At 44.2% G+C, this 13,631-nt stretch overlaps 1 protein-coding gene across 1 annotated transcript in view; it reads left to right on the forward strand.

Moving 5' to 3' along the window:
• The first annotated feature begins 1,093 nt into the window (after positions 1-1,093).
• The window catches only part of grin3a (glutamate receptor, ionotropic, N-methyl-D-aspartate 3A), a 61,669-nt gene continuing 49,131 nt past the window's right edge, over positions 1,094-13,631 (forward strand). The window contains exons 1-2 of the mRNA XM_030434757.1: positions 1,094-2,337; positions 12,715-13,454. Coding sequence (XP_030290617.1) covers positions 1,570-2,337; positions 12,715-13,454 — 1,508 coding nt within the window. The 5' untranslated portion in view covers positions 1,094-1,569. The remainder of the gene's footprint in view (positions 2,338-12,714; positions 13,455-13,631) is intronic.

Consider the following 13,631-nt stretch of genomic DNA (forward strand, 5'->3'; position numbering starts at 1 on the left):
CTATTCCCAGGTGACGGTGAAACAACTGGAAAAAATAATGAAGGAAGCAAAGAAGGCGAAGGGGGAGAGTGATAAAAACTGAGGTAAAACAAGAGGAACAGATGGGCATTCACTGAATGGAGAGCACCAGTGCTGTGTCAAGGTTTGTTCCCCAGCTGATATGTGTTTCCCCCTTAGCAGCGGGACTCGAAGCAATTCGAAACTGGCAGGCTTTCTACCAGATCAGCAGGTAACTAGCCCTGCTTATTAATCAAAACAACTCGTCACAGCACCGAGATCAGGGTTTCAAGGTCAAACTGGGATTCGTACGTTAATGTTGTGAACTTCTTAACTGGATAAAGCACTACATTTATGAACCGCACATTGTCGTGATAGTCGCACATCCAACCAACTGAAAAGCAGCTGCACTGGAAAGTGTCACTTTAGCCTTGATAAAAAAATTTAAAAAAAAAAAAACGTCTTGCACACTGCTCTCATCCAACATCAAGATTTTCCCACTTGAAACAGGTTTTTGAGTGTCATGTAAAAAAAAAAAAAAAAAAATGTCATCATTATTTCACCAACTGTCTTGACACTGGGCTGGGTGGACAGGACTAACACCTAAACAGGCTCAAACACTCTCGATGTTGTCACTTTGTGAATGTATGCAACCAAAGCTGCAGGTTTAAACGCTGACCATGAATCTGAATCAACACCTCTGTGACATAAAGGGGGGGGGAGAAGCCCTGCACGTTGTGTTATCTATTGTGGGGTTGCTGTATAAATACTCAATCTATCTATCTATCTATCTATCTATCTATCTGTCTGTCTGTCTGTCTGTGTCACTGTTTGTTTATGTATTTGTCTATTCCCCCCCCCCCCCCCCCCCCCGACACTGTGGGAGGGGGTGAGGTGGGGGTAAAGTGAGGACGGGGTTAAATCTCATTGGAACGTGCGCAGAGGACCGCGCTCTCGTGCTTGGAGGTCTCGCCGGCACAAGTGTCTGTACAGAGGTTGACTCGAGCCAAGCAGCGCGCTCTGGAGAAGCTCCTACTCGGGTGTTTGACAAGAGGAAAAACACGTTTGTTTTTTTTCCTGTCTTTTTTTTTTTTTTTTTTTAACCGGCTCGAAGTCATGTTGTCTTGGCTCCTGCGCTCTGGATGGTAATGGGATATTTTTTCATTTTTTTTCCTGCGAAGCCATCACATGTTTCCAGTGGTGGATTTCACTGTTTGGGAATGTGTTTGATGCTACCGGCTGATCCCTCGTCCTGTTAAGTGATAACATGGCTTGAATGGTGAAAATCTTTTGAGATGAAAAACAGCACTTTTGGGAATTATTTTCTGCTTGTGCGCGGCTCGTGCCTCATCTCGCGCCTCAGCAGCCTGTTGTCCGTGTCCGTGGAGAAACGCGCAACTTTGCCGCGAGCTGGAGCCGGAGCGAGAGTTGGACCAGGAGCCGGGTCTGCAGCTGGTCTGACCGGCGCACCAGGGCCACACTCGGGGGGCCAGGAGGGGGACCGACGGAGCGCCCCCGCTGTTCGGCCGTTCTGTGGTTGGACGGGGTGTCCGGTGCAGCTGTGGAGCGCAGATGATGAAGACGGTGGGGATGATGATGATGATGATGATGAATGGCCCGGCGGCTCGAGCAGGCACCGGGCTCTCGCCACCGTTGTGTTTACTGTTGTGCGCTCTCGTCGTTCTCCCGCCGTGCGCTCACTCGCACCCGCAGCCGTGCCAGGTGCTGAAACGGATCGGCCACACGGTTCGGCTCGGGGCTCTGCACGTCCAGCCTCGCTCGCTCTCCACGGGCGGAGCCGGCAGCGGGTCTGAAGACTGGGACTCCGACAGAGGTGTGACAGGGCGGGTGGAGTTGGAAAAACAGGTGAAAACAAGTGCCAGCGCGCCTGGATATGGAAGCCTCAGGACTAGAGGCGCTGTTAACAGCCAGAGGGGATCCAGCAGGAGCAGGAGCCAGGCACGGCAGAGGGAGGAGAACACCTCGAGAGAGAACCGCGTGTTCGCGCCCCGAGACTCGGTCCTGCTGGCCGTGGAGGCGCTCAACCGGGCCGGATTGCTGCCATACAATTTAACCCTGGAGATCGTCATGGCCGTGGGGTCCGGGCTCGGAGAGCTGCCCGCGTTCTCCTCCTCTTCCTCCTCTGCGGGAACCCCCGAGGACGAGGACCCGCTGTCCTTCTTGGAGAGCGTGTGCCACACGGTGATCGTGCAGGGGGTTTCCGCCATGATCGCCTTTCCTCGGAACCGGGACGAGTTCGTCAAGTTGGAGTTCGTGTCGCTCGCGCTGCAGGTGCCAGTGGTGAGCGTTGTGCAGAGGGAGTTTACGCGCCACAGTGAGGTAAACAAATAAAATAAATTAAAAAAAGTTATTCTGAGTTACATCTGGACTGCTGCTGACTGCACAGCTTTACAGGTGTTTGATAGATGTTTTGTTTTTTTTACTTGCGAACATCGTTTTGAAATATATAAGCAGACATTTGGGCAAAAATAGGTGAAAGGAAAAAGTTCAGTGGGATTTATCAGGCCCAGTTCTCCATCAGTGGCCCAGTTATTACACAGAGGCTGAAGGAGGAAAGGGGGGGGGGGGGACGGGGGGGACGGGACGGGACGGGACACTTTTTTCTGTCTTCTTCCTTCAGAGAACATTTTCTTTTCTTTTCTTATTCAGTATCGATTCCACCAGTCCTGGTTAAGTGGGCCAAATTAAGCCAAAGTGGAGACAAAAGCTGCAGCCGGTCCATACTGAATGTGAGGAGCACGACATGGCTCTGTCCATGGTGCTGGAATCTACGGTATAGCTGGGTGTCTGACTGCAGAGAGTCTGTCTTTCTCTTACAGACAAGGTTACAAGTGAAAGTGTGATTGAAGTCTACCTGCAGAAAGCAGCTCATGCCCTCAGGTATTATATGCATAAACAAAGGCATTGTTGGTATTCAGAGTCTAACTGTGTCTACATAAAGCCAAGAGAGAGACAGAGAGCGCCACAGTATAGCATAGTGAAGGAATCAATTTGGGTCCATACTTCATTTTGACACCTTACAACCTGGTCACCTAAGATTAATCCACGGTCACACACCCACAGACAAACAATAGCAGCTGCTTCAGCTCACCCCAGCTGGTGCTGTACCATGTACAGTATTGATCGAGCTCCCTGCCTTCTCCCTTCTCAGTCCGCCCCCTCATAATTACCAGATAAATGTATGATCATCTAACTTTATGTTGAGATGTGACTCAGAAGGCTCGTTCAAGTGGCCCGGTGTTCGCAGCAAACAGCACCGTCAATCTTTAAGTCAAACCTCTGACCAGATCCTGGCCCGCTATTGAGTCTGTACCAGAAAACAATTTCAGCAGAGCCACCCGTAAGTGAGAGGAAGTTGGATTTGGCATTTGGCCTGTTGCAGAGGGGAATGCACAGTGAGTAGCCCACGGTGAGTCAATCATACGCCACATTTTGAAGGCGTTTTTAAAACCGAGGTCAAACTTGTTCTTCGCCCACCTGCTCTCTAAATGACTTTGCTTCAGCTGGACGTCAGAAAATGTATAGTTGTTTTTTTACAGAAAAATATCTCCAGTCCAAAAAAACATCATCATAGAATCTTAGTCAACATATTTTAAGCCAGAGGTCAATTTGTCTTTATCACCATTTTTGTTTTAACCTAAGAGTTGTCAATAATTCTGTCAAAACAAGGATTGTTCATTGCGAAGACCATTTTAAGGATGATTCCACAAATTGTATACATTAAAAGGGGCTCCATGTAACAATTTATTGGCCATATGTGAGCGGAATGTAAAGTGAGAAAAGTGAGACCTTCGTCTCTCTCGGTTGCCTGTGGAGGATTTGTTTAAGTTATTGAATAGTCCTCTCTCTGCTCCGCTAACATAGAGCAACAGCAGCTAACCTTAGTTTACAAATGGAGTCCGCTAACATAAACTAATGACTGGCTTCCAGCAAAGCACATGAGTTCCACACAGCCCCTTTAAAGTGTGTTTAGGGGTCCTGGCTCCAGAGGAAGATGTATGTAATCTAGCTGTAAAGTAAGGTAGTAAGTATGTCAGTCTGTAACTTGCATATCTCAAGAACCGTTCATCTGATCTACTTCACACTTGGCAGGTTTGTTGCTGAGGACCCAAGGAAGTGCGGTGTCAAATTGCAATTTGTAAAGGCAGCACATTCAGTATTAATAAATCTTGAACAAACAGCAAACACCGCTCTGTGCAGCAGTGGGGTTGTGGCTTCACTACTCTGGCTTCATGGCTCTCCGGACTGAAGCCAGGCTCACACGTGATTTCTCTCAGTTGACCTCATGGGAATAAACCAAATGGAGATTAGCATGGCGCAACAACTTTCTCTAGTAATATTGTGCAGTAAAAGTAGAAGGTTAAACACATTTTTCAGGTTTTCTATTCTTCAGTGAGAACTGGAAGAATTTGGGGTTCTGTCAACAGAATATTTCTAGCTAACATTAGCTTCAGGGGCTAGAATGTTTGCCATTGCTTGACAGCACTGTCAGCTGCTCCTGGATGCCTCTCATTGGTTGTTGTGGTCCAGTCATGAAATGAAATTATGAGGGTGGCCTTGATGACTCTGTGAGCAGTTCAGGGGACTTAAGACTGGATCTGTAAACCCCTCACATTACTAGATGACCTGTGCCCAACAGCATGATGTGAACGGGAAATCCACCAGTCTAAAGAATAGCCTCCAGTGATGTCACTCACCCACTGCATTGATCTGCATTGTACCCAATGGGCCTTATTCTTTTTTTTATTTTGACACATTTCTCTTCATTTTCAAAACTGCTGCCTACATTACCCACAGTGCAATTTATCCACTGAGTGATATCACGAGAGGCAATTTAACAGATTACATGCAGCTTCCTCTGGAGCCACAAAAGGCTTTGTACTACTTTGTTCACTTTGTTCCAGAAAAAAAAATCAGCTGTCGTCACGCCTCCCAAAACATCATGATGTAACATTCTCTGGTGTGTGTCCCTTATGTATTAATGGTTAGTCAACTACATCCTCTTGGTTTAGGATAGCGAATAATCGGCCTCGTGTTGAATGAAAATCAACCTTGACGGTTGGTAGGAGGCAGGACGTGAGCGAAGTCAGTTTCATGAGCTGGTGAAGAAAAAAAGCGCAGCTCTTGTGAAAAATACACAAATTGAAGATTATCAGTAGAGTTTGCAGCTGGAATGAAAGCGAGAGAGAATGAGTCAAAAGTGTAAACACTCTAGATTAATCACTGGGATGGTTTATCAATAACCATTCTCTGGAAGAGACACCTGCTGAGCTTATTAGTGACTGTGTGCGGGCGTGCGTGTGTGTGTGCGTGTGTGTGTGTGTGTGTGTGTGTGTGTGTGTGTGTGTGCCCGTGTGTGTGTGTACGTGTGTGTAACTATTTGTTCATAGAGGTAGAAGAACACACACAGACACATACACAAAATGATCCAGTGTAACCATACACTGTAAACCTGTTTAATTAGGTGGCACTAACCGGGCACTTACTGCATACCAACGAGCAGCGACCAGCAGTGTATGTGCTCTTGACTTTGCACACACAACCATCCTGGGAGGGGCAAACAGCGGCGTTGTTTTTTCAAGACTCACACACTCAAAGAGAGAGGGAGAGACACGCATCCGAATCATTAGTTAGAGTGACGGGCTCTGGGATACTTGCCACCTACTGAGCTTTAGTAATCTATGTGTCTGTTTGTGTCCGTGTGCATGTGCGAGTGTGTGTGTGTGTGTGTGTGTGTGTGTTTCCAGGGTAATATCTAATTTCCTGCTCTGTGCACAAGGACGTTTTTTTTGCTGTGAGGCGTCAGCAGGTGTTTTAAGTCCAAATCGCTTCTTAAAAGTGTAATAACAGGTGTAGGTGAGGCAGACAAAACCAGCCGACAAAGACTGATAGATTGATGGATGGATGGATGAATGAATGTGGGAGTATATGAATAGACAGAGAGCTGGTTGGTTGGTCGATTGGTTGGTCGGTTGGTTGGTTGGATGGAGGGATGAACAGGCAGAAAAATTGACTGGGAAATGGACAGCCATAGAAACAGATTGTGCGGAGCGAGTGTGTGACTTTGAGAGAAATGGCTTAACTCCCCTCTGACTCAATCTTGTTTTGCTGGCAAATCCCGACTGAAGGCTGACAGCAATTTCTCCCCAAAAAACAGGGCTTTTTAAAAATGTGGAAAGTTTTTCGATGTCTTTAGAGGATCTCATTACTGTCGGCTTGACCTTTAGCTTTAACTTTGCCTTATTTATTCATGTATTATTATTTATTCCTCCCTAAGTTTTATAATTAAGGTTAAAGAAAGTTCACAGTTAAAAATCATATAACATAATGAATCAGCAAGCGACCTTTGATAATGTAATCGGCCCAAAGGTTGTTATGTAAGTGCTGAAATTATTTGGCTGCTGCGTGAGTATATGGAGCTCATGGACCAAAAGGATGAAGTGACCCCGGAGAGAGGGGACTAGGTGGGTTGGGAGTAGGTGGCAATGTTTTCATTTTTGGAGGGAGCGACGCAGAGTTGAGGATTTAGCATATAAAAGGCAGGGACTGAGAAACTCCTGGGGAATGGAAACTCCCTGGGAAAGACCTTCTGCCTTTAATAAGAAGACTGAGTTTTGAAGTGGAAATCTATCTCATGCTGGCCAACAACAGTAGAGCTTGTGTGAAATAGATACAGCATCTTCACTGGCAGCTGGAGCACATATGCAAATATGTGTTGCTACTTAATCCAATTATCTACACATGTATGCTCTTTGCATTAAAATGTGTTTGCAGATATTCCCATTATATCAAAGAGCATTTATACAGAACTCTATGTCAAACATGAAGGCGTGCAATGTAAATATAGGCATGAGGTATGTACCATGCTCATTAGGTTCAGCTGTACAATCTGAACTGATACAAGCACGTCTTGCAATAAGTCCAACATTTGCTAAACTGATCACGTTCAGCCTTTGCAGACAGTATGGTACGAGAGTTTGTCAAATGTTAAGGCAACGCTGCAATAAATGAATGTTCATTTTCAGATTCATCATTATATTATGGGTTACTACTAGAATAAGTTTACATGCTTTAATTCTCAAAAAAAACACATCAGTATTCTCTGTTTTAGCACCTGTCTCTTTAAGGCCGCCCCCCCTCCCTCTTATGTACCCAGTCTCCTCTGATTGGTCAGCTAACACACTCCAGACCAAGCAACGCAACAACAGAGCAGCTGTGCTAAATCGGTTCTTACGTGCTAAGCAAAAATTATGCAAATGTGTGATATGGAGATGTAGTGTGATGTCACAAAGTCACAGCATAAAAGGCGGAACTACTGACACAGCACACGACGTGCACTAGAATGTATCTTTTTTTTTTAATTTACATATATTTTTTGGGCCTTTATTGACAGAGCAGCTGAAGATGTGACAGGAAACAGGTTGAGAGAGAGGGGGAGTGACACGCAGAAAAGGGCCCCGGGCCAGGACTGGAACCTGGGGCCGCTGCAGCGAGGACAAAGCCTCTGTACATGGGACGCCCGCTCTACCCATTGAGCTATCTTAAACACTGAAAAAAGGACAAAAACAAAAAGACATAAAATGTCTCTTTTTATACCAAAAAAATGTATGAATTTGAGGAAACTATGACTTAATACTAATTAAATTATCTCTCCATGCAGCAAGATCATTTTTCCAAACAAGATATATTGAAATAAGTTAATCAGTTACAAATAGATAGCTTATCAGCCTAATCAGCCTAATTTAATATACACCGAATATTTGCAAATAACTCCAGTTGCCCCCAGGCCCTTGCAACAGCTTTGTGAGTAATTGTACAGTAATGTATCATTTTCTTCTTGTTAAAATGTATTTTACAATATTGGAATCAAAACAAAGTGTTGTTTAGTACTGGCTTCAAAGGCAAGGCATCCATTCTGCCACCAGTATTAAGAGTTTTGATTGACATTCATCCACAGGTGAAGCTAACAACTGCGTTTCATTGCTTTAATTTGTGAGCTTCAAACGATCCAGAATAGTCTGTGTCGATCCTTACAACAGCAGCTCTGATGAGAATAAACAACAATCACAAACATACAACAATCCGATGGCATAAAATGAACCACCATTGTAGTGTTTTAAATAATGACTTTGGTTAAGTCCTTTATCAAGATCATTATGCCCGACTTCTTTCTGTCAGGGCCTTTCAATGTATGAACCATCAACTCCCTCATGTCCTGACTCATGTGCCAGATGTCTCAAAAAATCAGCTTGTCAGTAACAAGCTGGATTCTTAAAACCTCATGATGAGGTTAGGCAAAGGGCCAGAGGACTCTAGGATTGAAGGATGATAGTGTTGGTTTTTGGCTTAAAAACACACACACACACACTTGTGCACATGGTAAGCCTGAAAATATCTTTTCAATTAGATGCCCATAAATTAATTTGTAGATAATGCTGATCAAGTTATCAGAGTAATTATGTCGTCAGCATGTAGCTGAGGATAACAGATGAACGATAGGGCTCTGCTGATTATAGGGGGAGTTAGTGGAGTTTTGTCCCTTCATAAATTACACTGGCAGTGACACGAGGAGGCCAGTGGGATGAATGACTAAGAGCTATGGGCAGGTCTTCACGGTGTTCGGAGATGGGGCCGTAGGGATTTCCTTTGCAACATTTGCAATATATAATATTTATTATTGCAAAAACAGCAGTTCTCTGCAAATTATTCAAGGCACAGGACAATTTTCTATATGTTGACGAAAGGAAATTATTGTAATGTTATAAAAAAACAAACAAAAAAGAACAATACCAGGAACCCATTTAAATCCGTTTTCACACTTTTCCCCACAATGAATCATCTAATCCAGAAAAGATCAATAACCGAGTCATTACTACTTTATTTGATTTGTCCACTGGCTCATGATTCTGCCACTCCCTGCAGTTTTACCATACAGCAATGCTTGCAAGTTTCTTGGCACGAGAACTCACAGCAAATATATTTTGGAGGCAGGAATCACAGAAAAAGAAAGATATTAAAAAAGAGAGAGAGAAGAGTGATGAAAGAGCGCAGAGTGACAACGCAGCTGGGATTTCCTGGTGCATCGAAAGCAGCAGACCTCCGTTTTTATGTAAGAGAGCAGGCTGCTGCCGCTCTTTCCGGCAAAATCTTTTCTGTTTATTTACATGAGGAACAAAGAGAGGGTTACAGATTTATGGTGATCACAGAGCAGAAGGGCTGCGGCTGAGAATAAATCCCCCAATCCTCCTCAGGGATGAGAGGAGGTGAGGGTCTGATGCCCTGTGGACTGCATTACCATTTTCTTTCCCTGACACAGGACTTCTAAATCTGAAATAAAAACGCGTTGTATTGCCTTTGTTGGTGCTTTTGTTGTGGCAATAATCCGTCCATGTATATGCAATAAGCAGAGGAAGTCTTATTTGCATGCCTATTGGGTAGGGTGATTAATGGGATACATGAAATCAACCAATAGATTAATCTAATGGACTTTTAGTGCAAAGCTTGTGTAAAAGTTGTAAAGTCAATTAAAGAGAGTTGCTGAGGGCCGTTTAAGTGTGTGTGCTTCTCTGCGAGTGTGTATGGGAGTGCATGACTAATTGATTGCCTGGGTGGCTGGTATGTTGTGTGCTGGGTACAGTATGCCAAGGTACACTGAGGCAGATCTGCCAGCTCATGCAGCCAGATCTGCCCTAGTTAATTTTATCTTTAGTATTACAGGGATGTAATACCTGTTTCTATCCTATCTGCTCTGATCTTCCGGCTCACTATAATCCCTTTGGAGCAGTGCAACTGTGTGTGTGGAGATCAGTAGGTGTGCACTGGGCTGAGGGAGTCAGTGACAGATTCTGTGCTTTTGCCCGATGTAGCCACCAACAAATCATCCATTTTCTATAACAAACAATATGTTCTAAGAATAAGAGTCCAACCTTGCAGAGAGGGGTTTCACTTTAAGGCATGAAACGAGTGCTCGACTTAAGTAACTGATCAGGGAGAGCAATTAGTCATTTTTATTTACATATTTATTTGGGATCCAAATCACCAGAATAAATGTATGTTTCTGCAAACTGCAGGAAAACTTTACATTTCTTAATATCTTAACTTCAACCTTGACAAAACAGTTGGTTAAGTTTAGGCACACGTACCACTTGGTTAAGGCCAAGAAAATATTGCTTTGTCTGTCACCACAAACATGGCTGGGAAATGTTGTGGTTTCACCCATACAAACACTGTCTCGAACTGCAGTCTCTGGCTTGGACTCCGTCTCACCTGTACCTGTAACGCCCCCAACATCCCCTCCGCCTCCTGACATGACATTCAGTTCAAATAAATGTCAATATAATATGTTTGACATACTAATTTGAATGTTTTAGACCAGTGTTTCTCAAACCTTTTCAGACCAAGGACCACTTAACTAAGAAAAGAAAAACCTCATAGACCACCTAGCGTTACCTTTCCAACATCCCCAAAAACAATCCGCCGACATCAGGAACTATAGTGTCGCCTACTGACTCATCATTGTCTCTATTGCCATCTTAATGGGAAGAATGGAAACGTCAATGTAGTGATGTCTGTTTGTAGAATTTAAGTCTAACAAATGCTGATACATTATGATATAAATCATGATACCAGCGTAAATGGATGTAACGTTCCTGGCAAAAACAGGCCGGGAAATTTGTGGAATTCTCAAAAAAAAAACCTGTTCGGAACATTTGACAGGTAAACAGGTTCACTGATAAGAGGGTGCTCTGGAACTCTTGCATTGCAATGATTGCATTGTATTTTTTATAAACAAAGCATCCCAACTTTTTGGTAATCAAGGTTGCAAATGCCTCACTTTGTTCACCATCTGTTTACTGTTTCTGTCTGCTGTTTGGTGTGTGGCCAATTAGGTGCAGTGATTGTTGTTCAGAGTGCTGAAAGTGAACCAAGGCAGTAGAGGTGTAAGAAAACTATTCTATGGCTTCGTATGGGCAAATGTGGTCTTTCACATTATATGTGGTAATATTTATCCATGGTTAATAAAAAATATTTTTACACCAGTGTTCATATATATGATCTAGAACTGAAGTTTGATAATTAGTTGTTTAAGAACTTCACATAATAACAGATTATCACTGTAGACATTTGCGTTTCATGTGGCTTGGCTTGATTTTCTGACAACGATTCAATGCACCAACAAAGGAGACTTCTGAAATTGGTCCCCGCCTGCAGCCTTAAATGAAGATAACATTAACTGTGACCAAAAAAATAAAGAAAGGTAATGGACCTTTCAGTGTAGATTAGGTACATGGAGGCTCTCAAAGGTGATTTAACATACTGAAACAAAGTGAGACCGACCGCTGCCTGGAAGATAGAAAATCAATATAAAAAAGGTACCATATAGTTTGGAAAATTGTCAGCAGCAATGATGAGCTTATACGTGTGATACAACCTGTATGGTCCTTTAACAGAATATATTGTTGTTCTGTTCAGAAGGTGGTATCGGCCAATTCAAAATGTCACCGCCAGAAATTCCATTTCCCAAATTACAAGGCAGGCAAACACTCAGCCTCTTGCGTGAAAACTTTAGTTGAGCTCTTGCTTAAGTTCAAATTTTAACATGTATACATACACCATATAAAATAATTATCATAAAAAAAACTGTGAATATCAAGTTTGTCATTTATTATCTTTCAGTGTGCTGGATCATCACAGCACTTCGTAGCACTATGAGACCACACAATCTGTCATCGCTCTGGTCCAGGTGGAAATCACACACCGTTGCCGTCCGCTGCCCACTGATCTGTCCGGGCCTCATCGATCAAATGATGAAAATGCATGACTGGCAATTCATAAGTGTGAATTACATTATGTGGGAAATACAGTATGTGAATAACCCCTTCATTGAGTTTCTTTATGTTCGAGGTGAAGCTTGAAATACAAATAGGGTACACATAAAAATAGATGTAGTGCTTTTCTTATGATGTGAATAATGATATTCATGGAAGCAGGTAAGTGGAGGCTGAAATCCATTATATCCAACAGACGGTGTTTGTTCTCAAGGAACAAATTGAATTCTAAGATAGAAAGTAATTCTACTGTTGGATTTATAACCTCTTTGTCTTTTCTTTTTCTCCCCCTTTTCCGCTCTACTACTCCTGTTTCTCCCTCCTGGTGCCCCATCTTCCCATTCTCACGCCTGCGTCCCTCTCCCTTACCGTTCCCTTCCTCCTCCGACATCTTTACATTTTCCTTATTTTACCTTTCTTGCTTCTCATTTCTACCCATTTCTCGACCCTTCATTCAAAAAAACCACCCCCTTCTGTTTTTCGTCTATCTCTCTGGCGTCTCCGTCTGACCCTCGCCGACCCTTTGTCCTCCCCGTCACTACCTGTTTATCACTCCCATCACCCTGACATTTTCATTCCCTCTATTTCCTCCTGTTTATTTGTTTAACTGTCCCCTCATCTCTCCCCCATCTCTCCAATCCCATTCCCTCATATCTTGTCCGTCCATTTCCTTCCATCATCTCTTAAATCTCCCTCACCTTCTGCCCTCGTGCTCTCTCTTTTACCTCCCCTCTCCCAAATCACCCAATTTTCTCTGTTTCTCCGTCTTCCACCCTCCCCTTCTCTCCTCCTTTGTGTAAACCTTTCACACCCGCTTGCCCAATCTTCTCCCATTACACCCATTCTCTCTCGCCCAATCTCCCCACAGAATCCTCTCCATTTCCAAATGGCGATGCGGACCCTGGAGGCCCCACCGTCCCATCTCCTCTATTCCCTGCTGATGATGAATGGCTGGTGGGACATCAGTGTTCTGCTCTGTCAGGAATGGGACATTAGTGACTTCCTCAGCCTCATCAAGAACAACACCCGCTTCCACCTGGGCAATCTTGTCAATCTGACATCGAACGCCTCGACCTCACCGCAGTCTTCGTCTTCATTGTCATACTCAGGAGTGGTTTCGAGTGTTGTGACAGGAGCGGAGGCGTCATTGTCGTCTTTACCTTATTTCACCCCCGCTGCCTCATCTCCTGCCTCTTCCTCCACTTCCTCCTCTAAATCGGACCAGCAGCAAGCTCTAATGCGGCAGCTGGAGGCCCTGAGAGAGCCTTCATCCACGACAGGAGTGGTAACGTTTGGGTGCGAGATCCGCGAGGTGCGCCGCCTGTGGTCGCTGGCAACCCGGATGATGCTGCCGGATTTTCACTGGGTCTTGGGGGACAGCCAGAATGTGGCTGAGCTGAGAACGGAAGGGTTGCCCTTGGGGTTACTTGCGCATGGGGTCATGGGATCCCCTTCCCTGGATCACTATGTCCATGACTCATTGGAGGTGGTTGCGCGGGCAGTGGGCAGTGCAGCCCAGGAGGATCCAGCCCTGGCACTCATACCTGGGACTACTAACTGTATGGATATACAACAGAGCAACGGCAGCTCGGGGCAATACCTGGCAAGGTAGGATATCAATGTAGATACTTCAGTGATAATTACACCACCAAATCCTCACAGAGTGAAAATCAATTACCATAAACTCTGCATGTTGTGAACAGAAAGAATATTTATGTGATTTTAGTGATTGTTGATGTTTCTGCACCATGAAAGTATTGTTTCAACACCGGGAAGAACCATTAA

The sequence above is a fragment of the Sparus aurata genome, chromosome 12 (genome assembly GCF_900880675.1).
Source record: "Sparus aurata chromosome 12, fSpaAur1.1, whole genome shotgun sequence".
Taxonomy (NCBI): Eukaryota; Metazoa; Chordata; class Actinopteri; order Spariformes; family Sparidae; genus Sparus; species Sparus aurata.